The sequence below is a fragment of the Labeo rohita genome, chromosome 21 (genome assembly GCF_022985175.1).
Source record: "Labeo rohita strain BAU-BD-2019 chromosome 21, IGBB_LRoh.1.0, whole genome shotgun sequence".
Lineage (NCBI taxonomy): Eukaryota > Metazoa > Chordata > Actinopteri > Cypriniformes > Cyprinidae > Labeo > Labeo rohita.
Genome location: NC_066889.1, coordinates 22,606,383 through 22,634,268, shown reverse-complemented (window position 1 = coordinate 22,634,268; position 27,886 = coordinate 22,606,383). Strand labels below are relative to the sequence as shown.

The 27,886-nt window shown below is 34.3% G+C and overlaps 1 protein-coding gene across 2 annotated transcripts; it reads left to right on the top strand.

Moving 5' to 3' along the window:
* Positions 1 to 1,114: 1,114 nt before the first annotated feature.
* On the top strand, positions 1,115 to 27,886 carry zgc:113162 (uncharacterized protein LOC553743 homolog). 2 transcript variants are annotated; one of them, XM_051092347.1, is made up of 11 exons: positions 1,115 to 1,327; positions 3,688 to 3,757; positions 4,190 to 4,274; positions 13,723 to 13,916; positions 15,682 to 15,803; positions 17,337 to 17,385; positions 17,630 to 17,779; positions 23,006 to 23,179; positions 23,550 to 23,633; positions 26,456 to 26,542; positions 26,715 to 27,886. In XM_051092347.1, exons 4-11 carry the CDS (start codon positions 13,737 to 13,739, stop codon positions 26,814 to 26,816), a joined length of 948 nt encoding a protein of 315 aa, XP_050948304.1. In that variant the 5' UTR covers positions 1,115 to 1,327; positions 3,688 to 3,757; positions 4,190 to 4,274; positions 13,723 to 13,736; the 3' UTR covers positions 26,817 to 27,886. The 2 variants fall into 2 exon arrangements, with proteins under 2 accessions (XP_050948304.1, XP_050948303.1); XM_051092346.1 differs by lacking the exon at positions 4,190 to 4,274.

Below are 27,886 nucleotides of genomic sequence, written 5' to 3'. Positions count from 1 at the left end.
AAATGTCTTTATCATCACTTTTGATCAATTTAAAGCATCCTTGCTAAATAAAAGTATTAATTTCTATAATTTCTTTCCCAGAAAAAAAGAAAATTAAATTAAACTGACTCCAAGCTATAATCTTTGGATCTTTCTATTAACTTCTATGCAGATAAGACAGGTGTAATGATGTTGAAAATGTAGCTTTTGATCACAGGAATAAATTATATTTTAAAATATATTCAAATAGAAAGCAGTTATTTTAAATAGTAAAAATATTTCACAATATTACTCTTTTTGCTGTACTTTTGATCAAATAAATGCAGGCTTTTTTTAAAAAAAAAAAAAAATTAAAAAACTTTTGACTGGTAGTGTAGTTCATCCAAAAATAAAAATTCTGTCATCATTTACTCACCCTCAAGTTGTTCCAAAACTGTAAGAATTTCTTTGTTCTATACGCAGTTGTTTTGAAGTTTATGGTTTACAGCACGGTAAAAAAAAAAAAAAAATACAGCTGGATACAGGTTTGGAAAAACTTGAAGGTGAGAAAATGATGACAGAATTTTCATTTTTGAATAAACCTGTCTCTTTAAAGGAATAATTCACCTAAAAATGAATGTTCTGTTATCTCATTTTATTCTACACCAAAGGAGAAAACTCGAAGAACATAAATGATGACACAAATTTTATTTTTTTCCGAATGAATTGTTACTTTACTAAAAGAGCTATTGATGTAAATTCCACTGATCCATCACTAGAGGGCGTCAGTGGACAGTGATCACAAGTGCATTCTGCAAACAAAATATTTGTCTTTCAGTCTAATAGACTCATGTAAAATTAAAAAATAAGCTCTTATTTATAAACTCAAAGTAAATTATTTTGAAAATGAGACACAAGCTTTAATTTGGATTATTTCATAAAACCTAAAAGATATTAAATACCGTATGTATTTGTAAACGTACCTGCCATATTCACACATTCAGCTTTAAAATATGTAGGACAGACACCCTGTGAGATATTTTACCCGGAAATTAAATAAAATCTGTTGGTGTGGGAGGCGCCACAACTTTGCAGTCCATGCGCAGATTTCCATGAAGGCTTCACCTCGCAGGTTCCTATGGCAACTGATCAAACGCTTATTGGCTAGAGCTCTGCGCGCGTTCTGTGCTTGTGTACAGCAGAACGCAGTAGCGCGCAGGTCAGCGGGAATGCGCACTGAAGTGAGCGTCTGTCAGCAACGGAAACCTTCAAAGCAGTGCGGATTCATACTTTGGATGTACCAACAACATCTAAGGCACATTTTCGCAGAAAGCTGCCATTAAGAATTTTGAGGGAAGCTGGTGGTTTTGTAAGTACATATTTTCTTTTCTTTAAATCAAAAATGCCGTTGCGGCATACTGTTTTGGTTCATGTTTTATTATTTTACTAGACGACTATTCGTTTGTTTGTTTACCGAATATTAGTAATTGTTTAGATATTTGTATTTATGATATGTAGATTTAATTTAAATATTATATATATATATATATATATATATATATATATATATATATATATATTTTTTTGGTAACACTTTACAATAAGCTTTATTAGTTAACTACATTGGTTAACATGAACTAAGAATGAACAATACTTCTACAGCATTTATTAATCTTAATGTTAATTTTACCATTTACTAATACACTATTAAAATCACAGGTTGTGTATGTTAACATTAGTTATTGCACTAACATGAACTGCCAATGAACGACTGTATTTTTAATAACATTAATAAACACTGATAAACAGTGCAATAAATGTATTGCTCATTTTGCGTTCATGTTAGTTAATACATTAATGTTAAAGGAGAACACTTCCAGAACAACAATTCATAAATGATTTACTCACCCCCTTGTCATCCAAGATGTTCATGTCTTTCTTTCTTCAGTCGTGAATAAATTATGTTTTTTGAGAAAAGCATTTCAGGATTTTTCTCCATATAATGGACTTCATTGGTGCCTCGATTTTGAACTTCTAAAATGCAGTTTAAATGCAGATTCAATAGGCTCTAAACGGTCTTATCTAGCGAAACGATCTGTCATTTTTTGCGAAAAATAAAAATTTGTATACGTTTTAGGCACAAAAGCTTGTGTAGCACAGGCTCTGGGATGCGCGTCCACGACGCTACCAATTAGTAATGGGTCGTTTATGAACTATTCTTTCATTTTGAACGAATCGTCAGTGTGACTCGGGAAGAATGAGTCGTCTTGGGGAGTGATTCGTTTAGTCGCGCATGCGCAACATCCTATTAGGTTCTGTACTGGAATTAGTTCACCTGTTTCGAGTCTTCGGTTTTTCGAGTCATTCGTTCATCTTATGGGGCTGTCACGTGATGAACGAACGACTCAAACCCGAAAACTTGTCAGATAAAAAGTGAGGTGAGCTAATCATAGACTAAAGACCCAGGTAAACAATGAATTAATCTTTTCTGTTTCTTATAGCATTATAGTTTTGTCTTGTTTGTAGTGTGATCAACGTTTGTGTAAGCAGTAGATGTGTTAGGGAAGTAACAGGTAACGCTTTAATTATATTTGCTAAAATGAACTCGAATTGTTCATTTTACTGAACGAGACTCAAAGGTCCGATTTGGTAAAATGATCCGAACTTCCCATCACTACTACGAATAACGTGTAAGTTCATCGTCTGTGTACTGAGTATGGCAAAAAACTCCATCTTATTTTCTCCTACAACTTGAGAGGGACATTGTTGTACCTTTTTGTTTGTAAACAGCGTTTGACTTACTTGCACTTTTTTAGTCTTTGCGCGTTCGCTTTGTAAACACTGGGTCTGTAGTTCCGCCTACGTTCCGCGTGACCTTTCGACGTGATTCAATAGTAACGTTATGTAGTGTCATGAACGCGCATCCCAGAGCCTGTGCTACATGAGCTTTTGTGCTTAAAAAGTATAAAAAATTGTATTTTCCGAAAAAAATGACCGATCATTTCGCTAGATAAGACCTTTCTTTCTCCGCTAGGTTCGTTTAGAGCCCATTGAAGCTGCATTTAAACTACATTTTGGAAGTTCAAAATCGGGGCACCAATGAAGTCCTTTATATGGAGAAAAATCCTGAAATGCTTTTCTCAAAAACCATAATTTCTTCACGACTGAAGACAGAAAGACATAAAAATCTTGGATGACAAGGGGGTGAGTGAATTATTTGTGAATTGTTGTTCTGGAAGTGGACTTCTGCTTTAACATACAACGTTTTTATATAAAGTGTTACCAGTTTTTTTAATACAAGACTGCACTGATGCATATTAAATGTATTATTTACAAAATTAAAATATAAGAAATGTTCAATATAAATAATAGTTTTTTACATTATTTATTTAAATGTTAGGCTTTTTAATTATATTTTGGTGTAAAACTTTCACTCAAAAAACGGTCTGGAGTAAATCATGTCATAAATGTCATAAACATAAGGAATTACAAGCAAATAATCAGTCTTCTAGTAAGTTCAATTAGGGAGAGTTATCTAACACTGTTGCTTTATCTTTAGTACAGACAAAAAAAAGTGTGGAGATAAGAAAAAAAAATGCTGCCTAGTCATTCAACACTTCATTTTTCCTACCAAGTGTTTTATGCATTTCATGAGATTGTAGTACATATCTAGATATCAATTGCTATCCAGTATTTTATGGTTTAGTGTACTTGTGTGGTCTCTTCTAGAGGCAGTCACAGGAAGCTGACCATCACCACCTCCTCATGATGCACATGAACAGCTTGTTGAACCGATGGAGTGAGTATTTATAGTTTCACTTGTAAAATACTTTCCTTCTCAGCTTTTTTTGTTTAAAAGAACAATGCAGAACATATTTTGGCTACCTTACATACAAGCTAAATGTGCATTTTGTTTTGACTGAGAGGGATATGAACCCTCTAATAGCCTGGGTTAAAATTAGTTGCAAGTTAGGTCAGAAGTGTGGATTGTGTTGCACCGGAAAATGACGGTTAGTGTACCCGTCTGCCCAGCTGTTACTGAATGGCATATGTTGGAAATTTATTGGAGTTGGCAGATATTCAACTGAATATGTTACAAATTAGTAGTGTTTCTTGTCAGTGGCTATTAAAATCACTTGTGGTTGACTTAATGTTTTTCTCAAATGTATCGCTTGTGTCTATCAAGAGGATTTATATTGTGTTTTGTGAGATTTGACACTTTGTTTTGCAGATTATGTAGGTGTGAGGAGTTGTTGAGAGGCTTGAGAGTACGAATGGAAATGGAGGCGATAAATCAGATATTTATATCTACTGAGGTAACAGACCGCAGAGTGTCTACCAGCACTGTCAGTTTAGCACAAACAGAAACATTGCAGAAGAATGAGGCTGTATGAAAACACAAAATCTGTATGAGGTTAACAGCAAAATCTGCTGAAAAATAACTGGTTTTGCTGTCAGTTACTGTACAGGAAGAAAACATTGAAAGATTTCCTCATAGACCAAATTTCTGTCTGTGCATTTTTTTTACAAGCTGAGAGACAAGTCGAAATTAGCCTTTGCTTAAGGCAAGGTGTTTATTTAATATCTAGGTCAAAGTATCTAACATTTCCCTGACATAATTTTTTTTAATGGTTTTAAGTCTTTTATGCTCACCAAGGCTGTATTTATTGAATGAAAATACAGTAGAAATTACAAAAAAATATTATAATTCAATATAATTGTTTTCTATTTTAATACATTTTAAAATGTAATTTATTCCTGTGATTGCAAAGCTAAATTTTCCGCAGTTTACAGTGCTGCAAGATGTCTGTTTATACAGACTTTCAGTTTGTTTAAATTTCATATTGTTGCTAATGGGTTTGGCTAAGCTAGCTACATCTCAGACCTGAGGTCAGTGACCTTTTTGACAGTTCTGTGATGTCATCCAAGAGGGGAATGTTTGGTACCTCAACCTAGAGCAGAACTGCAGAATCTCATAGTCATGAATGATTTGGACCTGATGTCCAGGAAATCTAACATGGTAGCAGGCCCTTTCTTATCACTGTCATACTTTTGCTTTGTTAGTTTAAAGTGAAAGTTGTTGGAATCACTGTTGACCGTCCAATTTGCAGTGGAAAGTCTCAATAGAAGGTTAAAGGTCATCTATGCAGGCTAAACAAAGAGAACAAGGGCTTTGATTCAGTATGGCTCTGGGTTAGCCAGCTGCATTCTGGCAAATCAGTGGCACGCAACCTGCTAATGAACTCAGGCTGTAGCTAATCTCTCTTTTTCTTGGTGTAATCAGGATACGTTTTGTTTGCAGAAAATCAGATGACCTTTTTCTTACATTTTGCATATTACTGGTTGGAGCTGGTAACTCTTTGGTTAGAGCTGTGTGTGTTAACTTGGTAGATCCGTCTATACACGTGCAAATGGAGATCAAGTGTCTAAAAGCTCTTGAACAACGGAAAAGAGTCTCGTTTTCACAGGTGTCAGTGACTTTGCTGTATAGCCTAAGAGTTTCCAGTAGTGTCAGTTCTTTAGGCCACAGTTGTGGATGTTGCATTTCTGGGATTTGATGTTTCTGATGTAGTTTTTATTCATGTAGTTGTCTTTCTTCAAAGCTTTATTTGGTTGTCTCTCATCCTGATGTTGATTTCTAGTTTGTTAAGACCAGCAGATAGGTGTTTTTTCTCATGTCAGATGCTTTAGAATCTCCACAAAGTGTGGAATTTCACAGAATGGTGTCTCGGTATGAACCGCACCCTGTGTGTGTGTTTACCGTTTTAAAGTTTGAGGTAATATTGTTTAATATTTTCGAAAGAAGTGTTTTATGCCCACCATTAGTTTGATCCAAAATATAGTAAAAACAGTAATATGTGAAATGTTATTACCAAATAAAATAACTGTTTTCTATTTTTTTGGTGTTTTTTTGCCTGTCTATTTAGATAGGACAGTGTAGTTGGACAGGAAGCGAAGTGGGTGCGATCGGGAAAGGTCCACGAACCGGGATTCAAACTCGGGACGCTCGCAGCACAACGGCGCTGTATGTCGCCGCATTACCCACAAGGCTATTGGCGCCGACAACTGTTTTTTGTTTTAATAAATTTTAAAATATAATTTATTCCTATGATGGCAAAGCTGAATTTTCAGCAGCCATTGCTCCAGGTTTCAGTGTGACATGTTCCTTCAGAAATCATTCTAATATGCTGATTTGCTGCTCAAGAAGCATTTCTTGGTATTTCAGTGTTGAAAACAGTTGTGCTGCTTAATATTTTTGTAAAAACCATGAATTTTATTTTCAAGATTTTTTTAAGAATAGTGAGTTTAAAAGAACAGCATATATGTGAAATAGATTATTGTAACAATTTTTTGCATTTTTATTAGGGATGCACCAAATTTTCAGCCGAAAATGGCATTACAGCATGTTTTTTTTTTAATTCTGTGTCAAAAAATTACAAAATTACTTTATATTATTTAATAAAATAATACATAATTATTACAAAGCATTTTCGGTTTCGGTTTTTGGCCAAGTGCATCCAGAATTTCATTTCCGTGCATCCCTAATTTCTTTTTATTAAATTTAATGCACTTCTACTGAATAAAGCATTAATTTCCTTTTTTTAAAAAAACAGTACCGACACCAAAGTTTTGAACAGTAGTGTACATGGCCTTATATTACTGTACTCAAATGCCTGACCTCTCTGACTTCACCGTACCAGATTTTTCCAGTGTTTGCTTGAGCTCAGCTATCCATGTCCTGCAGAGCGACTCCTTTACTCTGTTTTTTTCTAAATGAAACAGATAACCTGTGATTACACCCTGCAGACGTCTGTTTGTTGTAAAACAATCGGTTGTTGGACCCCATGTAGTTCTGACATTAATTGATACTTGACACATGACAACGTTCCAGAGTCAGACAGCTGATTTCAAGAATGATTTTCTACAGCATTTTGTACTATCATTTCACTGTTGTGCTGTTTCCTAACCTTTCTACGCCAATCCAACGACACCTTTTCAGTATTCAGTATTCCGTTTGGCTCACTCGTCAAAGTGAATTAAATGATTAATTCACTTCCAGAATAAAAATTGACTGATAATTTACTAACCCCTATGTCATCCAAGATGTTCATATCTGTCTTTCTTCAGTCTAAAAAAAAAATTAAGGTTTTTGAGGAAAACATTCCAGGATTTTTCTCAATATAGTGGACTTCAGTGGGGATTAGCGGGTTGAAGGTCTAAACTGCAGCTTCAAAGGGCTCTACACGATCCCATCTGAGGAATAAGGGTCTTATCTAGCAAAACAATCGGTCATTTTCTAAAATGTATATACTTTTTAACCACAAATGCTCATCTTGCACTAGCACTTGCATTACATAAGCATGCACATGTGACGTGGGCGGAAGTACTGACCCAGTGTTTACAAAGCGAACATGCAAAGAAAATCAAACGCCGTTTACAAAAAAGGTAAAACAACAATGTCGGACAATTTTGAAGTTGGAGGAGAAAATGAGATGGAGTTTTTTACCCTGCCCTACCTTTTTGAAGCGCAGTACATCAACGAAGAACTAACCGCGCGTGACTTTTCCAACGTGATTACGTAATGCGTGAAAACGTGCATGTGCATCGCAGAGCTAGTACAAGACAACCATTTGTAGTTAAAACAGTATATACTTTTTTTTTTAGAAAATGACTGGTTGTTTCACTAGATAAGACTATTATTCCTCGGCAGGGATCGTGTAGAGCCCATAGAAGCTGCACTAAAAATGCAATTTGGACCTTCAACCTGTTGTTTCCCATTGATGCCCACTATATGGAGAAAAATCCTGGAATGTTTTCCTCAAAAACCTTAATTTCTTTTCGACTGAAGAAAGAAAGATATGAATTTTTATTCTGGTAGTCAGCTAATCTTATAATAAGAACCTAAACAAAGTAGGATAGAGTCTATTAATCCTGATCACCAAAAGAAAAAGTAACTACGACTACAGTTTGTATATAAACTAACATTAAGCAAGTCTGCCAAGTGTTTTGCTCTTCCTATGAGGCTGCAAATGCAGCTCTGCATAATGTCAGGAAAGAAAGTTTATTTTCAACAAAGTTCCTGATCGCATCCAACCATAACAGTTTGTGCGTCACATTTCAGTGAAGATTGTTGTGTGAACCTGTCAGCATGTAATGCATGGAGTTTGTTATGAAAATACACGGGACAGTGCCAACTATAATAATTACTACACATGCAGAATGCTTATTTACATATAGCGGGTGACAAAGTCACAGCACCAAAAAAACAAAAAAACAGTATGTTTAATTCTAATCTTAAGAGAGACAGGAAAATGGAAAACTAAATTACTACTATTTTTTTTTTAAATAGCTTACATTAAAAAATGGATTAAAAACTGGATCTTCTGCACTCTATGGGTGTCATCATAATGCTAAATTTCTCCAAATATCTTCCGATGAAGAAACACTGAAATCCGACCTGCATTTGTAGGAGCGTCTCTGTCCTGAATGCATTTCAGCACACATCACACCCGTCCTGAATGTGTAAAATATGCATGTGCCGTTTGCATTACCAATGATGACTGAGACCTGCATAACCCACGCATGACTTCAGGGTAATTATCGGCCAAAGCGCTTAGAGCTGGTTACCGATCTGAAATGACACAGATTTTCACAGCTTGTGGTTTTAGTAACCATCTGTGAGACGATATAACACTGAATATTCCAGCATATTATTAAGCTTTGGGATGAATGTAGCCAAACTGTAATCTTCATCACCTCTTTCAGTTGTTTTTGCACTCTCTCTGTCTCATTCACATGCTCCAGAGCTCACGTCATAGAAAGCAGAGGGGATGTGACCCAGGGAGCTTCAGTTGCCACACAGACAGAAGGAAACTCAATAGACCTCTAAAAGAGAACATCCATAGAGACACACACGAGAGTTCTCGGCTTACACTGAATTATCTATGGTTAAAATGCCCTGTTTTAACCCTTCAGTTGTTTAACAGCACATGCTTTTTCATGTGTAGACTTGAAGGGGTTTTGATTATGAAAAAAAAGGTACCTGAAAGCTCATTTTGCTGTAGAATTTCATTCCAAACTAAGTTTGCTTTGTTTCAGATTCTTTTCTTATTTCTTCTAAGTGACTCAAAAGGTGGAATTCGCCATTTCAGTAGGAGCGCTGTGTATAGTTAAAGACTAATTGTCTAATTTCTTTCTATCCTTCAGCCCTAGGTAGATCAAACAAATGCTTTGCGTCACACCACATCTGAATGCATTCTACACTCGCTTCCCACACCGTGTTTGTTCTCTTTCCATGTCTCATTTACATTAACATACCCGCAGACACTGAAAGAGACACCCTGGCTTGCCGAACCCCCTGAAAGACCACGTCAGTCGATCCTACATTCAGTATTGTCGTTTGCATGTGAGAGAGGCAAGGTACGTCTGGCAAAGCAGGTTTCAGGTGTCACGCATAACGACAATGACATCTGAGGATGGCGTTAAGACTCGGTGCATCCATGTGCGTGCGTGTGCATGGGTTTATGCGTGATTGTACGAGATATCAAATATCAGCCGGTTATGCATTGGCAGTAATCACTCTTTCCCTCTTATCGTACAGGATTACTGAGTTTCTTATCTTATCTGTTGTAACATGAACTTTGATGGTCAGATGAGCTGTCTATCTTTTAGTGCTGTTTACTTAAAAAGGTAAATGTGCTAATGCTCCCTTTAGATGATAACAGAAATATCAAGATTTAGGCCCTGACGGATCGTATCGCATCTTACGTACATACGCCATCATAATGCATTCAAGGAAGTTTTGAGAAAAATGTTGTGGTTTGTTCGCACATGCACGCAAGCATTTAATATTAGTCAGGCGTGACAAAGAAAATATGTCAATCAACACCTTTTGTCAGCATAGGTGCACTGCACATGTGCCATAGTTTTTCCACAAATATCTTTACAAAAAGTACTGATGTGGTGCTGTGGTACAGTAAAGTATCAGATGGAAATACCATGGTATTTCGATACTGTTTTGTCTCATTAATAATAGTACAGTCATCAAAGCTATTAAAGAAGCATCTTTTTTGTATAGAAAGCAGCTCTGTACACACATATACTTTTCATAGGTACTTTTAAATATACATTTTTAAAATATTAAATTATATATAAAATATTCTTTGTGTATATTTTAAAATGAAATAATGTTACTTTTAAGTATTTCAAATAAAGTATTCTAGTTTTGTAAATACATTTATATGCCACCACAGTTTGTATTATTATTATTATTATTATTATTATTTTTAATACTTTTATTTAGCAAGGAATCTTTAAATTGATCAAAAGTGATGATAAAGACATTTATAATGTTACAAAAGATTTCTATTTCAGATAAATGCTGTTATTCTGAACTTTCTATTCATCAAAGAAACCGTTTTCAACATAATAATAATAAAAAATGTTTTTTGAGCAGCAAATTAGAATATTAGGATGATTTCTGAAGGATCATGTAACTGGAGTAATGATGCTAAAAATGCAACTTTGAAATGACAGGAATAAATTAATTTTAAAATATATTCAAATAGAAAACAGTCATTTTAAATAGTAAAACTATTTAAAAATTATAATGTTTTTGCTGTACTTGCTGCAGGCTTGGTGAGCAGAAGAGACTTCTTTTAAAAAAACATTACTTTTCAAAAAAACCTCACTGTTCAAAAACTTTTGACTGGTAATGTATGTCAGAAAAACCAGGTAATACCATAATATTTTGTGGTTAGGCATTGTCATATGTAAAAATTAGACAACAACAAGCAATTACAAACACAAAAACAATCTCAAAACATTTTAAGAAGTATCTACAGTTTAAAAAAAGCTCAATAAACAAGAAATTAAAATTAAGTGACTTACATTTTAGACACAACGCTTCCTGTTTTTTGACAACAAAAATAGTTCCAAACAAAGCCGCAGCAGAACTGTTCTGCATCTCTGAGCAAAACACAACAGTGTTTCATTACTAAATCAATTAGTGATTAGTTTGAATGAATCAGATGAATAAATGACACAATGACTCACTCACTGGAGATTAGGTTTGTTTTTATATATTTAAAGTATATTTTTGCCTTTCCCGCCCCAAAATTATTTCAAATATCAATATTCATCATTTTTTAACATTAAAATTTTAATTATGCAGGTTATATGTATTCATGTCCTGTATACACATCTTTGTGCAATTTTTTATATTTTAAATATGAAATAACATTACATTCAGTATTTCAAATAAACTATGTTAATTTTATAAATAAATTTATATGCCACCACAGTTTGTATTTGTCTAAAACACTAATATTAAATTATTAATGATGTGGTATTTCCATGGTTTATGTTCAAAAAACAAGGTAATACCATAATACTCTGTGGTTAGTGCATTGTCATATGTAAAAATTACAACAAGCAATTATAACCACAAAAACAATGTCAAAACATGTTAATAGCTACAGTTAATAAACAAAACAATAAACAAGTACTGACCAAAACATTTTAAAGGATTAAATTATGTATTTTTCAGACAAACATCAGAGCAATGATCTAACCCAGTTATTTTATCTCTCTCACAGCAAATCCCTTAGACTGTAATGATTACAGCCTTTTCTCTGTATGTGTGACCAGCTAGTTATCTAACCAGAGTTTATGCTGAGCTAACACTGATATTATGGACTCTGCTTTCCAAAGTTTTCCGGCACCGCAGCAATGTGTCATCACCTTCAGGATTATTGCAACCAGTACAGAGCTTTGAATATCTGAGGGTGATGTTAACACATACAATATCTAATACAGTGTGAAGGAGTGTGTTTGTGTCAGTAGCCTGGGGTCAGATGTTGGTGTGTTGGTGGCAGCTGATGGATGGAGGTTGTGGTAGGGCCATCACTGAGAAACCCTGTAGGGTGTTGCGTGCCAAAGCCGTAAACACATTAACGGTTAGCTAGGACACCCAGAGCTCTGGGCACCGAAGATGACGTGCAATGATGTAATCTCCATCTGACATGCTAATACGCCATTCAATAAAGTGTCAGACTTATCCACACTACACACACATGTTTTTTTTTTCCCCAAGCCAGAAATTTGTGTTAGTGTAGTACGTAAAAGCTTGTGTAGTACATAGTATTATCTGTGTTTAGCATCCATTGACTAAATATTAAACTCATGTTGCGAGATCATCCAATGACGACATTTGAAAGTTCTTAGGATATGGTTATGTAATGTCTACATGGCCTAAATAAAGCTAAACCATCTTTAAAGGTATACTTACAGGATAGACCTTTAAATATGGGCACAGACTCCACTTTGGTCCACTTTGCAGCTTATTTAGGGCATAAACTGCCAACGTAGATAGGAAAATGTCTGGCTATAATCCATAGTGACCTACCACAGGTTGTTTTTCAAGGTGGAAAAATCTGAAACCGGATATAAGTGACAACAAAGGAGAATTTGCGGGTGTGCTCAAGGGTGTCTCGTTTACTTGTTTCTCAGAATGTTTCAAAGATTTTATGTCATTGCAAACTCGTTGAACTCTGTCAGCCTGGTACCTCGGAAATACAACTTTGGATGCTGGGAATTATGTCTATAGTAGGGGTGGATGATATAAGCAAAAAAGCAAGAATCACGATAATCGATATATATATTTTGGTTTATAACAACAAAAATGCCTCATAAATTTAAGACAAAGGGGCAAAAAATGTCCATGCACAATTAAACGACGTATTACGATTGTCGCAAGTAAAATGAAATGTGAAAATGAATAAATAGTGTCAGTATAGATTCACTGCATCAGATGCGCTGTTTTGTGGAGCGTTGAGCCTTATAACCAATCAAACGCGTTTCTGTTGAATTTAGGAATGCATTGGCCAATGAGAGGCGTTTAGATTAGTCTGCGCTAAAAACGCGCCAATTAGAGGTGCTTAGTCCGCGCTTAAAACGCCGGAGCTTTTGTTGATTCGCACGGGTGCGAATCCTCTCATCATAAGCGACGACACAGTGTAGATATGAGTTAAATAAAAGATTAATTTCATAATGTTTTTTGTCATAATATTGCAGCCCTATAAGCTACTGTTTTGTTTTTTTTTTCCATAGATACCATCTTAAACAGTCTTTTGTTATTGACAACAGTTTAAAATATTGATTAAAGTAATTGAGTAAAATTTATTTTAAAATTTATTTTCTTTATTTGACATTAAAGACAACATAGTATATCATGACATACCAGTATACATTTTTCTGGAAATGTTCTTAAAATGTACTGAAAAATAATGGTTCTTATGATAAAGTAATGGTAGCCCTTAAAATAAAAGTTAATATATTTAGGTTAAAATAATTAAAATAATCATAAGCACCGAAATGAAATGGCTAAATGAATAAATGAGGGCAAATGCATGTTTAATCCAGACGTCAGTGTTTTATATAAAAGCATATTGTTATTTGATGTATTGTCTGTTCTGACATTTTATTTTCCTCAAAATATATGCTTTTTTTTTTATCTGTGGATTATCCTCTGTATAGATGCAGTCTTGAAAATTATGATTGATCTTAATGCAGGCTTTACTGCAAAACTGGTCTGACGTCAGATGATTAAGGCTGTCTATGATGAAGTATTAGTGATTTTTTATTTTTTTTTGTATAATAACAGATTTTTTCCATCTCTTTGATTGCTTTGATTACTCTATCCACTTGTGCGGTGCAAAACTAAACTAAGCTTTATCTCTCCTGCTTCTGCTTATTTTGTTGTAGATGAGATCTCTAAGATGTGTGAAGTAGTCGACACTCCAGAACCGGTCAGTCCCACGCTGCTCAACGAGTCCACAGACACCTACTGCCAGACCGACTGCTGGCACCGGCTCCGCACCACCGTCCGCAAGCTAGAGTTCTGGGAAGACTTTAGTGCAGAGCTTATCGGAACCGGCTTCTTTTCTAAGGTCTACAAGGTAAGAGATTCCTGTCAGTAATGGAGGAGCGAGACAAATTACCTTTTGGGGATTGAAAGTTCGCGAAAATGTGCTAAAATTGCTGGAAGGTCCTAAAGGTGGCGTGTAATAATGGAAAATCACTGTGAGACGGTTATTGAACAGCACAGAATCTGATTAAATAATCTGCCCTTTAGCGAAAGTGCACTGATTTAATCAAAGCTGTGACAATGAGGCACATCGAGATCTCAAACGTTCAAGATAAATGTTTTCGTTCCACCATCTGCTGCATTTCAAAAGCAAAGGGTTTGTTCCACATCTCCAATTGTTTGGGATTTTGTACCCACCTGAATTCTGTTGCCAAAATGTTAAATAATCTCCTAATCATTTTGTCTGGAAGTCACGGCCTTATTAGTCCTCACAACAGAACCTTACAGACATGACGTGTCTGTCGTCTCCAAAAACAAGCTACGTCCTGCAGACAGTCTTTAGCCCAACTAAGAAATACATGTTTAACGTCACGTACCGTCGCCACCCTGTCAAGCTCAAATGATTTTGAAAACCTTCACAAACAAGAAAATAACTAGATGGTTTTAAAAAGTGCTTGAGGAAACTATTGTAACCACATTTTTTATGCACTACCAGTCTTGAGCAGTAAGATTTTTTATGTTTTTTAAAGAAGTCTGTTCTGCTCACCAAGCCTGCATTTATTTGATCCAAAGTACAGCAAAAACAGTAAAATTTTGAAATATTTTTACTATTTAAAATAACTGTTTTCTATTTGAATATATTTAAAAATGCAATTTATGCCTGTTATTTCAAAGCTGAATTTTTAGCATCATTACTCCAGTCACGTGATTCTTCAGAAATCATTCTAATATTCAGATTTTACAGAAAGATTCATGTATATATATATATATATATATATATATATATATATATTCAGATTTCAAAGAAATAACATTTTCAAAAATTTCAAAAAAATGTACTCAAAAGTTTTTTTAACAGCAAATCAACATATTAGAATGATTTTTGAAGGATCATGTGACACTCAAGTCTGGAGTAATGATGCTGAAAATTTAACTGGTCACAGGAATAAATTACATTTTAAAATATATTCAAATAGAAAGCAGTCATTTTAAATAGAAAAGATATTTCAAAATTTTACTGTTTTTGCTGTACTTTGGATCATATAAATACAGGCTTGGACTTTAAAAAACATTAAAATCTTGCTGTTTAAAAACGTTTGACTGGAAGTGTATGCTAACTTCTTTTTTTCTTGTTTTGCAAAATCAGTGTTCCTTTAACCTCATAGTTTCAATTGTAAGAAACCAAACGGCATTATGTTAAAAGTCTGCCAACGCTCTCAAAAATGCCAGTATTATTGTGTGAAACTCTTGATATTATCTTGAATGAAAGGTGAGGGCTAAGATCACAGAAAAGTCTTACAATAGCACAGTGATTGAACCTAGATAACATGTTTGATATCAGTACACACAAACATGGAAAAAAACGCCTCCACTGTGACCATTCTCACACCACGGGCCAAGTAAGGACAGCATTTGTAAAGAACGTAGTGTCCTAAAAGAACCGTGTACTGTAAAGGAACATATTTAACCCAGGGGAAAATATGAGTGATGCTCCTTTTTGTTGTGAATGTGTTTACAGGATCTCAGTGAAGGAAAAAACGTGTCAGGAAATCCCTCCTGTTGAAACTCCCACTGTATGTACAGTATGTGACACCCTCGCCGCTGAGTCACTAATGATGTAACTCTCCCTCACTCAGGTGATGCACGGCACCACGAAGAAGGTGATGGTGGTGAAGATCTACAAGAATGACGTGGATCAGAACAGCATCGTGAGGGAGATCAGTCTACTTCAGAAACTCTCCCACCCCAACATAGTGAGGTGAGCCGCCTCTGCGCACGCGATTAATCACTTCCATCAATCCCACGCCGGCCTGATGCTCATAGCGCCCACTCAGAACATGGGAAGAAAACAACACTGACTCTGTCAGCCTAATACTGAATAATAAACCTGACTGCGGTAAGATTTCCAGACCTTGAACAAAGGTAAACAGTGAATGGCTACAATTTTGATATTAAAAACATCAGGCTGTGAGACTGTAATATCTACACACAGCTAGGGTTGTACAATAATGACAAAAAATTATATCTTCTGGAAATTTGGCAGTAATTAGACAATATTATGAGCGTGTTATTGTATTGGTATTTTGACAGGTTTAGGACTGCCGTGGACAGCTGACTCCCAAAGCTTTTCGATATTCCTCATATTCTGTGCAGCGGTTCATTTGCAGGAGTAACAGAAATGTACTTTTTCCAATAAGTTTAAATTGATTTTTACCTTTTATTACCGTTTTTAACTTTATATGGCCATTTTGTCTAACCTGATTAAATGTATGCGTCATCTATTGTGTCAAATTTATTCAGTAAATTCAAATAGTAAGACACTATAAGGGCTGTTACCAATCAAATGAAATCAGTATCATCAAAATTTGTGTTTGCAATGCAGAGGTGACACAGAATTTGCATCTGGTTTTATTTAGATGCATTTACATCTACATGTTTAATGCATGACATGAATGTATTTAATCTGCAGTTGCAAATTGTTTGTATCTCGCAATTGTGACTTTTTTTTTTTTAATTATGATTTATAACACACAAATTCGAGTTAAGCCAAAAATGAGAGATATAAACTCACAATTCTGAGAACATATCAGTCTTTTTCTTCTCAAAACTGCACTCTATAACTCACTATTGTGAGTTTATAGCTCACAATTCTGAGAAGACTGTATTTCTCTCAGTTGTAGTTTCACGCAATTCTGAGAGAAAAGTAAGAATTGTGACTATATCTCGCAATTCTGACTTTATAAAACGCAATTGTGAGTTTATATCTCTCAATTCGACTTTATTTCTGAAAATTGCAAGTTTATATCTCACAGTTATGACACTTATATCTCACAATTCTGAGAAAAATTCTGAATTATGAGATGTAAACTAGCCGTTGCAAGAAAAAAACTCTGAATTGTGAGATTAAAAAGTCACAATTACGTTTTTTTTATTTTTTATTCAGTGATGGAAATGGGCTTCCAAATATATCAGGTGATATAAATATAAAAGACGTATTAAAGTAATACTGGGACATTTTCCCCCCTTTCTTGAATTTTGGGGAGAATTCTAAGTGTATTTTAATAGACTAGTTTACTTTGCACTGCTAAATGTCTTTGAATGCAGATGGTTTTCTTTCATTTACGACTTTAAATTTTATCTCAAGTCAATTTAAATTGTTTACGCAGATGCATAAAGGTCACAGGTGCTGATTAGAAGATTTATTATTTGTTATTCTTGTCATTACCTGTAAATGTTCTAAACTTGGCATGATTCCTCAGTTCTAAAAAGTACTGTGATTTTAATTCCATAGGTACCTTGGGATCTGTGTCAAGGAGAACAAGTTGTACCCAATTCTCGAGGTCGGTGACAACTTTTAGGAATTAGTATTCACAATTAAGCATATCCAGTCTTTTGGTTTCTCAACAAGCTGCCTGGAAAATCTCATGACACAAAGTGACTCACCATTATGTGTCAAGACTATATAATTTTCCACAAAGGAAAAAGTTTTCCTGATTTAACATGCTGCAGAAGTGTGTTGCATTTTCACTGCAGGTCATAATTCGAAGTGTTTTATAATCTCATGTGCTTCCCTCCTCCACCTAGTATGTGAGCGGAGGCTGTCTGGAGGAGCTGCTGGCCAGGCATGACGTCAACCTCTGCTGGAGAGAGAAGATCGAACTGGGCTGTGATATTAGCCGAGGAATGACCTATCTCCATTACAAGAACATCTACCACAGAGATCTCAACTCTAAGGTGAGGACGTGTGAGCTGGCAGACTTGAGGGATCAAAGTTGAGCAATTATAACAAAGATATATTATAAAAATATCCCGTCACAGTGTTCAACCCAGATTTGAAGGTGTGTGCCAAGAACACACCTTGCATTTATAGCTAATGACAGACATTTGTAATGTGAAATTTCTGCTAATGTTTTTTTTCCATCTACTGTTCTATAAGCTTGCCTGACTTGACTGACTTGAGTCATGTTTTGAAAAAAAAATCTGTTTAATACATGATTCAGCAAGCACCAAGTATGCAGATAATACCAAAGATCCAGTGTTTAACTGGTTGGCACACTTCCCTTGTGTCCATTTCTTCTTCTCATGTAACCTAATTGTTTTTTTTATTGCTTTGGTACAGTTTAGTTTGTGATATTAGTTCTGAGATAGCCATAATATTATCTCCCATTATCTTACAAAGTGAAGATTGGCATACAGGGTGGCCCCAAAGTTATCTAGATGCTTGTCATACTTAAAATTTATTTCACGAGTTTGCCTGCCCATCTGGACCTGATGGGCAATAGTAAACAAGCCTGGCTTGCTGTCCTTAATGGAGGCTCAAACCCGAGGCTCGGCTTGAGCACAGAGTTCAACCCGCCATTGTGATATTACCTAGAGGGTGAATAACAGAGAAATAGAGGAGGAGAAGAGGAGGTGGAGGGATGCCGGAAGAACTGAGTCCGGGATGGTGCAATGAGAGCTGCTTATATAGGCTTGTAATGATGATTTACAGGACTGAATGATTAGGCTCCTCCCGAACCTACGCTTGGAAATTCATTTAAATAATAACTAATTGTGTTGCATTAAAAAAATATCAAAATGATATCTGCAAACTATTACTATGCATTTTGTAACTTAACCTATTTTAAAATTAGATCCTTTAACCTTTTAACCAACTAAAGTGAAGTTAGTCCTGGAAAAGATCCAGCATTGCTTGCTTGCAGATTCAGCTTGGTGTAAATCTAAATCTGACTCCTATTCACTTTTGGAATTTTTTTTTAAACAATTGATATGCTAAAAAATTCAATGGCATTTTGTGACAAGTAGTGCTCAGTGTGAGTTTTTCAATATGTGAAACTCGCCGTGATTGACATTATCTTCAGTGAAATGCTTTGGTTTCTGTAGATTTACTTCAGTTATGGTTTCCATTCATCACTTATGTGTACAATAGCAGAGAGATGGAACGTAGATAACGTGCTTAATACCGAAACACACATAACATGAAAAACTGTGCCACTTGCCTCCACTGTGACCATTCTCACACCACGGGCCAAGGTATTTCAACATTTTTTGGTAAAGAACATTGTGTCCTGAAGAAGACTTGTTCTGTAAAGAAATAGGATCAGCCCAGGGGGAAATAAGAGTGATGTTGTGATGTTTTTCTGAATGCGTTTACAGAAATTCAGTTAAGGAAAAACATATCAGGAAATCCTTTCTACTGAAAATCGCACTGTAAATACAATGGCGTTCCAAAGTTTGAGGTCTGTAAGATTTGTAATTTTTTTTATGTTTGCAATACAATAAAAACAATATTGTAAAATTTTATTATTTATACAACAGTTCTGTCTGGTCCTTAAATCTGATCGGCTGAGAGCCTTTTCCAGCGGTGCTATATTCTAGTGATAACAGAACTCCAACCGTTTCACTGTTTGTATCACTCCGCTTGCAGTATTTCTTACAGAAAGTGTCAAGGCGGAAGCCCAGATTTTATAATTTATAAAGTAATACTGTTTTTGTGTCACGGAATGTAGTTTTAAGAGGGTTTTTATTTTTTTCTGGCAAGAATTGCTTCAGTTGTGTGATTTGTTAAGACAACATCTATTTAAAAATTTGCTTAACGTTTTCAGAGATGTGAGCTCAAGTATTACTGTTATTGTGGAACACGTGATATATTTGTTTCAGGGTGATAAATAGAAAGTTCAAAGGAACAGATTTGTTTGAAATAGAAATCTTTTGCAACATTATACACTACTAGTCAAATTTTTTTCGAACAGTAAGATTTTTGTTTTTTAAGTCTCTTCTGCTCACCAAGCCTGCATTTATTTGATCCAAAGTACAGCAAAAACAGTAAAATCTTGAAATATTTTTTTTAAATAATTGTGTAATTTATTCCTGTGATCAAAGCTAAATTTTCAGCATAATTTCAGAAATCATTCTAATATGCTGATTTGCTGTTCAAGAAGCTATTATTATTATCAATATTTAAAACAGTTGAGTACATTTTTTGTTTTCAGGATTCTTTGATGAATAGAAAGATCCGAAGATCAGTATTTACTGAAATAAAAAGCTTTTGTAACATTACAAAATTAATACTTTTATTTAGCAAGGATGCTTTGAATTTATAATGTTACAAACATTTCAATTTCAGATAAATTCCATTCTTTGCTGAAAATGTAGCTTTGAAATCACAGGAATAAATTACATTTTAAAATGCATTCAAATAGAAAACAGTTATTTTAAATAGTAAAAATATTTCAAAATATTACTGTTTTTGCTGAACTTTGGATTAAATAAATGCAGGCTTAGTGAGCAAAAGAGACTTCTTTAAAAAACATTACAAATATTACTGTTCTAAAACTTTTGACTGGTAGTGCACGTGCTTTAACTGTCACTTTTAATCAATGTAATGCCTCCTTGCTAAATAAAAGTATTTTTTAAAAATTCTTAACGCCGATCTTTTAAACAGCAGTAGTGTATATGACCCTCACTTTCACTGAAATAGACTAAAAGACAAGACTTTTGTCCCATTCTGAAAAGGCAGCCTGCACCCCTATAAAGTTGTAAGTGGAGAAAAACAGTCCTGGTCTTGACAGGTTTAACAGTGGCTGTTGCCAGGATGCAGTGTGCAGTGAGCACAGGCCTGTGTGTTTGAACAGAGATGGGAGGTCAGACCTTTATTATGCTAATGCTGTAGCCAGCATCCACCATTCCATAAACTCCAGACTGCGTCTGCTTTCATTCGCTAATCTTTTTTCTCGTTTCCTTTCTTCTCGCTCTCCCTCATAAGAAATGACCTGCTGACTCCTGTCACTTTCAAGCTTTTATTCTCTCACCCTTCTCACACGCACACAATTGTACTGAAAATCTTAGCCTTGTTATTTTTAAACAGCTTTTATGTTTTAGAACTAGATTTTTACATTTTCTGAAGGAAATGTATGCTTGTCCATGCTAAAGTAAACTCAATGCCACAATGCGGTGTGGTTGCTCATGTGTTTGGCTTGGGGGTTGTTTACTGGCCCAATGTAAGTCTGAGGGAATTTTTTTTTTTTTAGCTTTTTATCGTCCACACATAAGCTCTCCATACCACACAATCTTTTGCAGTGTTGTTTCCCTACTCTTTTCTGTTGCATCAATTGGAGCAAACATGCTATTACGCAGTATGAAGATAAAACATTAGATTACTGCTTGCATAACACGGCAAGTTCAGGTTTCCATGCCGGAGGTTACGTGTGGTCGTATAGCTGCCTTATGTCAGTGGGTTTACTTAAAATACCTGGGTACTGTTACTGCCACACATGAAACCTCACACTCATTGCACAGTCTCATTGATGTCCTATTGATGTATAGCTCTACCAGATGCTCTGGTGAAAGTCAGAGTTTACTCTTCCTTTCAGCATCATATTTATCAATTCGTGCATTTCACTCACTAATGTTACTGAACTAATGTTACCGCTTGTCATGTAAAGCTGACTACATACTTTGTTTCATTAAACTCATGGACAAGAGAAGATTCATAACTCAAGTTAGGTTTAATACTAAGAAGAACAAGAATAAGAATGCATTTAATTATTAATTATTAACTCAATTGTTTCATTTTATATGTATTATTATTGTTGTTAAAGATATAGAATATAATACATTTATTAATAATTAACTTTGATAAGTGTACTAAAAATGAAGAATAAGAATGCATTTAATTATTAATTATTAACTCAATTGTTTCATTTTATGTGTATAATTGTTAAAGATATAGAATGTAATACATTTATTCATAATTAACTTTTAATTATTAATAAATATTGTTTATAAGTGTACTAAAAAATTTATAATAATAATAAGAATGCATTTAATTATTAACACAATGTTTAATTTTATATGTATTATTATTGCTGTTAAAGGTATAGAATATAATACATTAATTCATAATTACCTTTTAAATATTATTAAATATTGTTTAGAATAACAAAGTATTATTACTATTACATAAAGTATAATGAAATTAATGAATAAATTTTACATTTATAGTAATATAATTGTATGTTTAATTATTAAGTTTTAATCTACATTTTATATGTATTATTATTAATAAATAAGATATGGAATATAATAACTAGGATTATTAATAATGTATTATTCTTCAATTTATAATAATATGTCATTTTTTTTAATAGATAAGATAATTTTATTAGATAAGATAATAAATGAAATAAATGTGTCTATAACAAAATTTCTTAAATTTTTTACAGTTCTTCTGTTATGCTAATTATTAATGTGCTATTTATTTGCACACAGCCTCAATAATTTAGTAAATATTTAGTTCAGTATACAAATAGATTTTTGTCCTACTTTTGTTTATATATATATATATATATATATATATAAAATTTTCTCTCTCTCTCTAAAGTATAGGAACTGTCTATGATACAAAAAAAGTGATGTGCTGTTATTCAGCATATCACATCTCATAAAGAATTTAGTAATTGATTTAGTAGTATTATTAAAAGAATATTGTTTATATTTATTGCTTATATGTTATTATTCCATCAGATGATAGAGCCATAACTTTCTGTTTGAAATAGAGAAAAACAGAAAGTATAAAGCTTGGATGACTCCACAGGTTTTGAGTCATGTGCTGATGACGAACCCTTCATGACACACCAGATTTAAATAATTAAGTGGTAATGACTGGGTTTTTCTTTAGGAACTAGGGGATTTTTTAATGGAGAAGCAGAGTGAAAGACTATTTCCTATAGAGCAATACTGCCATCTTGTGGTGCTTTGTAGTTCTGCTTAGAAATAGAACATGAGCTGACTCTGTCGTTTTGGTAATCAGAGATGGAGAAAAATCTCCTTTATACTTTTGTGCTTTGCTTATTTTTGTTTGCTTTCTTTCATCATACTTCAGTAAAAGATAATATCTCGGTCAAATCGTCTGTCTTGTGCAACGTACTACATGCAGAATCTTGTTTTTGTATGTTGCAGAACTGCCTAATCCGTGTGACCTCGCGTGGCAGGGAGGCTGTGGTCACTGACTTCGGGCTGGCCAGAGAAGTGGGGGATCTGCCTGCAAATGACCCCGACAGGAAGTTGTCTCTGGTGGGGTCGGCCTTCTGGATGGCTCCTGAAATGCTTAGAGGAGAGCCGTACGACCGCAAGGTACTGAGAACAGATTGCTGAGAGGGATGACTTTGAAAACAAAAGTGTAAAATAGGCCATTTATGGTTGGATAGTCTTTTTTCCTGAAAATTAAATTAGCATTGATTTACTGACAGATTTGACATTAATCCACATAACCTTTTGCAGTTGCGTCTTAATTAAAAATTAACCTTCTGATTTGATGCCAACCTTAATAGGTCAGGGCTGAGGTACAGATTTGTTAAGCCATTTATAATGAGTAACAGATACAATAAACTGTGAGCTGTTTCTGCCTCGCTGTCAAGGAATAAAGAGAAGGGCCTGGTTCTGATGTGATTAGAGACTGAACTGAACCCCTGCTGACTGGCCGTTTTCCCCTGTTTAATCATAGGTTGATGTCTTCTCTTTCGGGATCATGTTGTGCGAGATCTTAGCGAGAATCCCTGCCGACCCAGAAGTGCTGCCCAGGACAAAGGTAAACACACAATCCTTCAGAAAACTGTTTCTACACCTTTGTTCAGCATAGGCAAATGAATACCATTTGTTCATTTACACTAAATCGTTACACAGAATGCATAATTTAGCACTTGCATGAGCTCTGGGATGATTACATGCAGCCCTTAAGACAGGCTTGTTATGTTGTGCGAATTAATATGGTTCTCTTCCCTGCATTGGGGATGAAAGTAAGGTCAGACAGAGTGATTGCGCCCTGGTGTACAGCATTGTGGTCATTTACGCTTCATTAATGCTGATGGACAGCCGATGATGTCTGGAGGGGAAAGAACAGATAGATCTGATCTAGGTCAAGGGAACCATCGCACGGACATTTAGATTTTTTAGGTTGGATTTATTCATCGTGCTGTTCTGTCGCATCAAGGATAATGATTTTCTGGGCAGTCTACATTTTCACTGTAGTTGTTAATGTATGTGTGATGCTAAAGACATGTTATTATCGTATATACGATACCAGTCAAAAGATTTTTTATTTAATGCTTTTAAAAGAAGTCTCTTATCCTTATCAAGGCTGCATTTATTAGATTAAAAATGTTACAAATATGAGCGTTGGCATGAATTTAAGCGTACACACACTCACAGAGATCAAATCTGTGCATGCGCACACTTTATGAATGAGGCCATTATAGTTTCTCTAAAGTTTTCTTTGTTTATAGTTTGTTTCTTACAATTTCCTGGTGAAATATAGTTTGTTTATAGTTTGTGTTTTCTGGTGAGATATAATGCATTTCCAAGGTTTGTGTTACAGTTTTATGGTGAAATGTAGTTTGTTTCTAAGGCGTTTCATATAATTTTCTGGTTAAATCGTGAAGTTTGTCTTGAAATTTTCTGCTGAAATATAGATTGTAAAATTTGTGTTCCAATTTTGTGGTGAAATATCATTTGTTTCTTAAGTGTTTTGTATCATTTTCTAGTGAAATTGTAAAATCTGATTTGCAATTTTCTGGTGAAATAGTTTTTTGTAAAGTTTGTCATACAATTTTCTGTTGAGACAGTTTATGTGGTAATTTTATGGTGAAATATAGTTTGTAAAGTGTTTCTTATAATTTTCTGGTGAAATCTTAAAGTTTGTCTTAATTTTCTGGTAAAATATAGATTGTAAAGTTTGTGTTGCAGTTTTGTGGTGAAATGTAGTTTGTAAAGTGTTTTGTAAAATTTTCTGGTGAAATTATAAAGTTTGACTTACAATTTTCTGGTGAAATACAGTTTGTACTGTTTGTCGTACAGTTTTCTGGTGAGATATAGTTTGTAAAGTTTGTCTTTACATTTTCTGGTGCAGTATAGTTTGTAAAGTTTGTGTTGTAATTTTCTGGCAAGATATAATTTGTTTCTAAAATGTTTGTATAATTTTCTGGTGAAACAATTTGTAAAGATGGTCATTCAGTTATGTGGCGAGATATAGTTTGTAAAGTTTGATTTGTCATTTCCTGGTGAAATATAGATTGTAAAGTTTGTGTTGCAATTTTGTGGTGAAATAGTTTGTTTCTGAAGTGTTTTGTATAATTTTTTTAGTGAAATTGTAAAGTTTGACTTGCAATTTTCTGCTGAAATACAGTTTGTTTGTAAAGTTTGTCATACAATTTTCTGAGACAGTTTGTGTTGTAATTTTATGGTGAAATATAGTTTGTAAAGTGTTTCGTATAATTTTCGGGTGAAATCGTAAAGTTTGTCTTAAAACGTTCTGGTGAAATATAGATTGTGAAGTTTGTGTTGCAATTTTGTGGTGAAAAATAAATTGTAAAGAGTTTAGTATAATTTTCTGGTAAAAATTGTGAAATTTGTCTTAAAAATTTCTGGTGAAAAATAAATTGTAAAGTTTGTATTGCAAACTTGTGGTGAAATATAGTTTGTAAAGTGTTCTGAATAATATTCTGGTAAAATTGTAAAGTTTGTCAAATATTTCTGGTGAGATAGAGTTTGTTTCTAAAGTGTTTTGTAAAATTTTCTGGTGAAATTATAAAGTTTGACTTTTTAAAGTTTGAAATTTTCTGGTGAAATACAGTTTGTACTGTTTGTCATACAGTTTTCTGGTGAAAAATAAATTATAAAGTTTGTCTTTAAATTTTCTGATGAAATATAGATTGTAAAGTTTGTGTTGCAGTTTTGTGGCAAAAATAGTTGGTAAGGTGTTTACTATAATTTTTGTCTTATTTTTCTGGTGAAGCATAGTTTGTAAAGTTTGTGTTGTAATTTTCTGGCAAGATATAGTTTGTTTCTAAAATGTTTGTATAATTTTCTGGTGAAACTGTAAAGTTTGACTTATAATTTTCTGGTGAAACAATTTGTTTGTAAACATATATTGTCATATAGTTATGTGGGGAGATATAGTTTGTAAAGTTTGTTTTGTCATTTTCTGGTAAAATATATATTGTTTGTAAAGTTTGTGTTGCAATTTTTTGGTAAAATACTGTTTAGTTTGTAAAGTTTTGTTGCAGTTTTCTCTTGAAGTATACACTGTAGTTTGTAAAGTTTATGTTGCAGCTTTATGGTAAAATGGTTTGTTTGTAAAGGGTTTTCTGGTGAAAATGTATCTTCAGTCTATTTATCTTTGATCCCTCTGAAGAAATGCAATGTGTTTTCAAATTAGCATTAAAAATTTTTTTGAGAGAGATAAAATGTTAAAGTTTGCTATGAACTCACATGATGATATGCAGAATGCTTTTTAAATTCTGTGATAACCACTGAATGTTGACAACGCTACATCTTTCAGTATGCAACATTTCCATGTTCTTTCAAAGAAAAATGTAAAAGGAAAATTGACATGAGTGTGTAATCTGTCCACAGGACTTTGGGCTGGATGTGGACTCGTTCAGAGAGCTGGTGCAGGGCTGCCCAGAGCGGGTTCTGGAACTCTCCGCCAGCTGTTGTCAGGTATGAAGTAGGGACTCAAGGGTCGTCTTTAAGACGTCGTGACTGTGAATAGAACTAACACCTCTCAAGTGAGAGCTTCATAATGCAGCTCCTTGACTCACCTGGTTAACTAATTTGAAGATATATATAACATTTTCAACAAAACACCAAAGCTTATCCTTGTTTCTCTCAGATGGATGCATTCCGAAGACCATCCTTCTCTGAGCTCCTGGATGAGCTGGAGGACATCATTGAGACGCTAGAGCCACCAGACAACAACCTAGCCACAGGGTGATCTCGCAAATCCACCCTAACAAACCCCTGGACTGAAGGATTTAAGGGACTGTGCTACATGAGAGTCTGCAGCAGTGGACCGTGACTGGCACTCTGTTCTCCCATGAGTAGAATATACAGGAGAATGTCTGGTAATTGAGGACAAAACCACTCAACTGAATGTTCGCTCAATAACCAGTTCTGGACGCTTTCCCTGCAGCGTGTGACACCGAATGATGCGAGAGCCATTTGAAAGGCTGAATTTTACCTTTTCTATTTTATATTTCATATAGATGAAAATAATATGATTCTTTAGGGACCAAGCTGTAGGCAATTTTTTTTAAAGACCAAATTCTCTACAGACCATTCCTGATTTATATGCATTTCAGGAAAGTATGAGTTGACTTTTTTTGTATAGAAAATTAGTTTAAAAAAATATACAGCAGAGGTTGCACAAACCTGGAACTGACCAGACCAGAGAAATTAAGCTGTCCTATATTTGATTTCACCTCTTAATATTTTTGTTTATAAAAACTAGCATATTCTGTCAGCACACTTGCTTATTTGACATGCACTGTTAATGTCACCTATTTATGCCTTGTTGTACTTGCCATGTCGCCTGTTTTTCCCACTGTTTACATTCATAAGCTCTAAAATATCCTGCTAAATTTCTCAAAAATATGGCTGTAAAGATGCATTTTGAAAACAGTTTACGCACAAATACATACTGTATTGCTGAATGAAAATTCAGTTCATTTAGTCATAAAAGCTGAACAATCACACAAAAAGTAACAGTGCAGAGCTGTTTGTTAACAGACTACATTAAGGGCTGTGGAGTAACTTTTCTCAGGTCACACGGGGGTTTTAAATATGTGAATATTCTCATATTAGTTGGGTCTTGTACTTTGTATTTGTACATATATTTGTATAGTCCTTTCTTAGATGTTTAAACTAGTGTTTCTAAACAAGAATCTATTTTGTTTACTGACTTATTCCTGACTCTATTTGTGTATATGGTGCTTGGTTACATTTAAATATGTATATTTCTAGTTTATTAGTTACACCAATAAAAGCGTATTGATTCGTTTTCAA

Excerpts from the sequence above, each read along its gene's own strand:
- zgc:113162 (XM_051092346.1), top strand. The coding sequence starts at position 3,724 with ATGATGCACATGAACAGCTTGTTGAACCGATGGA. Across the intron at positions 13,917-15,681 it reads TCTTTTCTAAGGTCTACAAG|GTGATGCACGGCACCACGAA; the intron begins GTAAGAGATTCC and ends TCCCTCACTCAG. Across the intron at positions 26,543-26,714 it reads TCTCCGCCAGCTGTTGTCAG|ATGGATGCATTCCGAAGACC; the intron begins GTATGAAGTAGG and ends TGTTTCTCTCAG.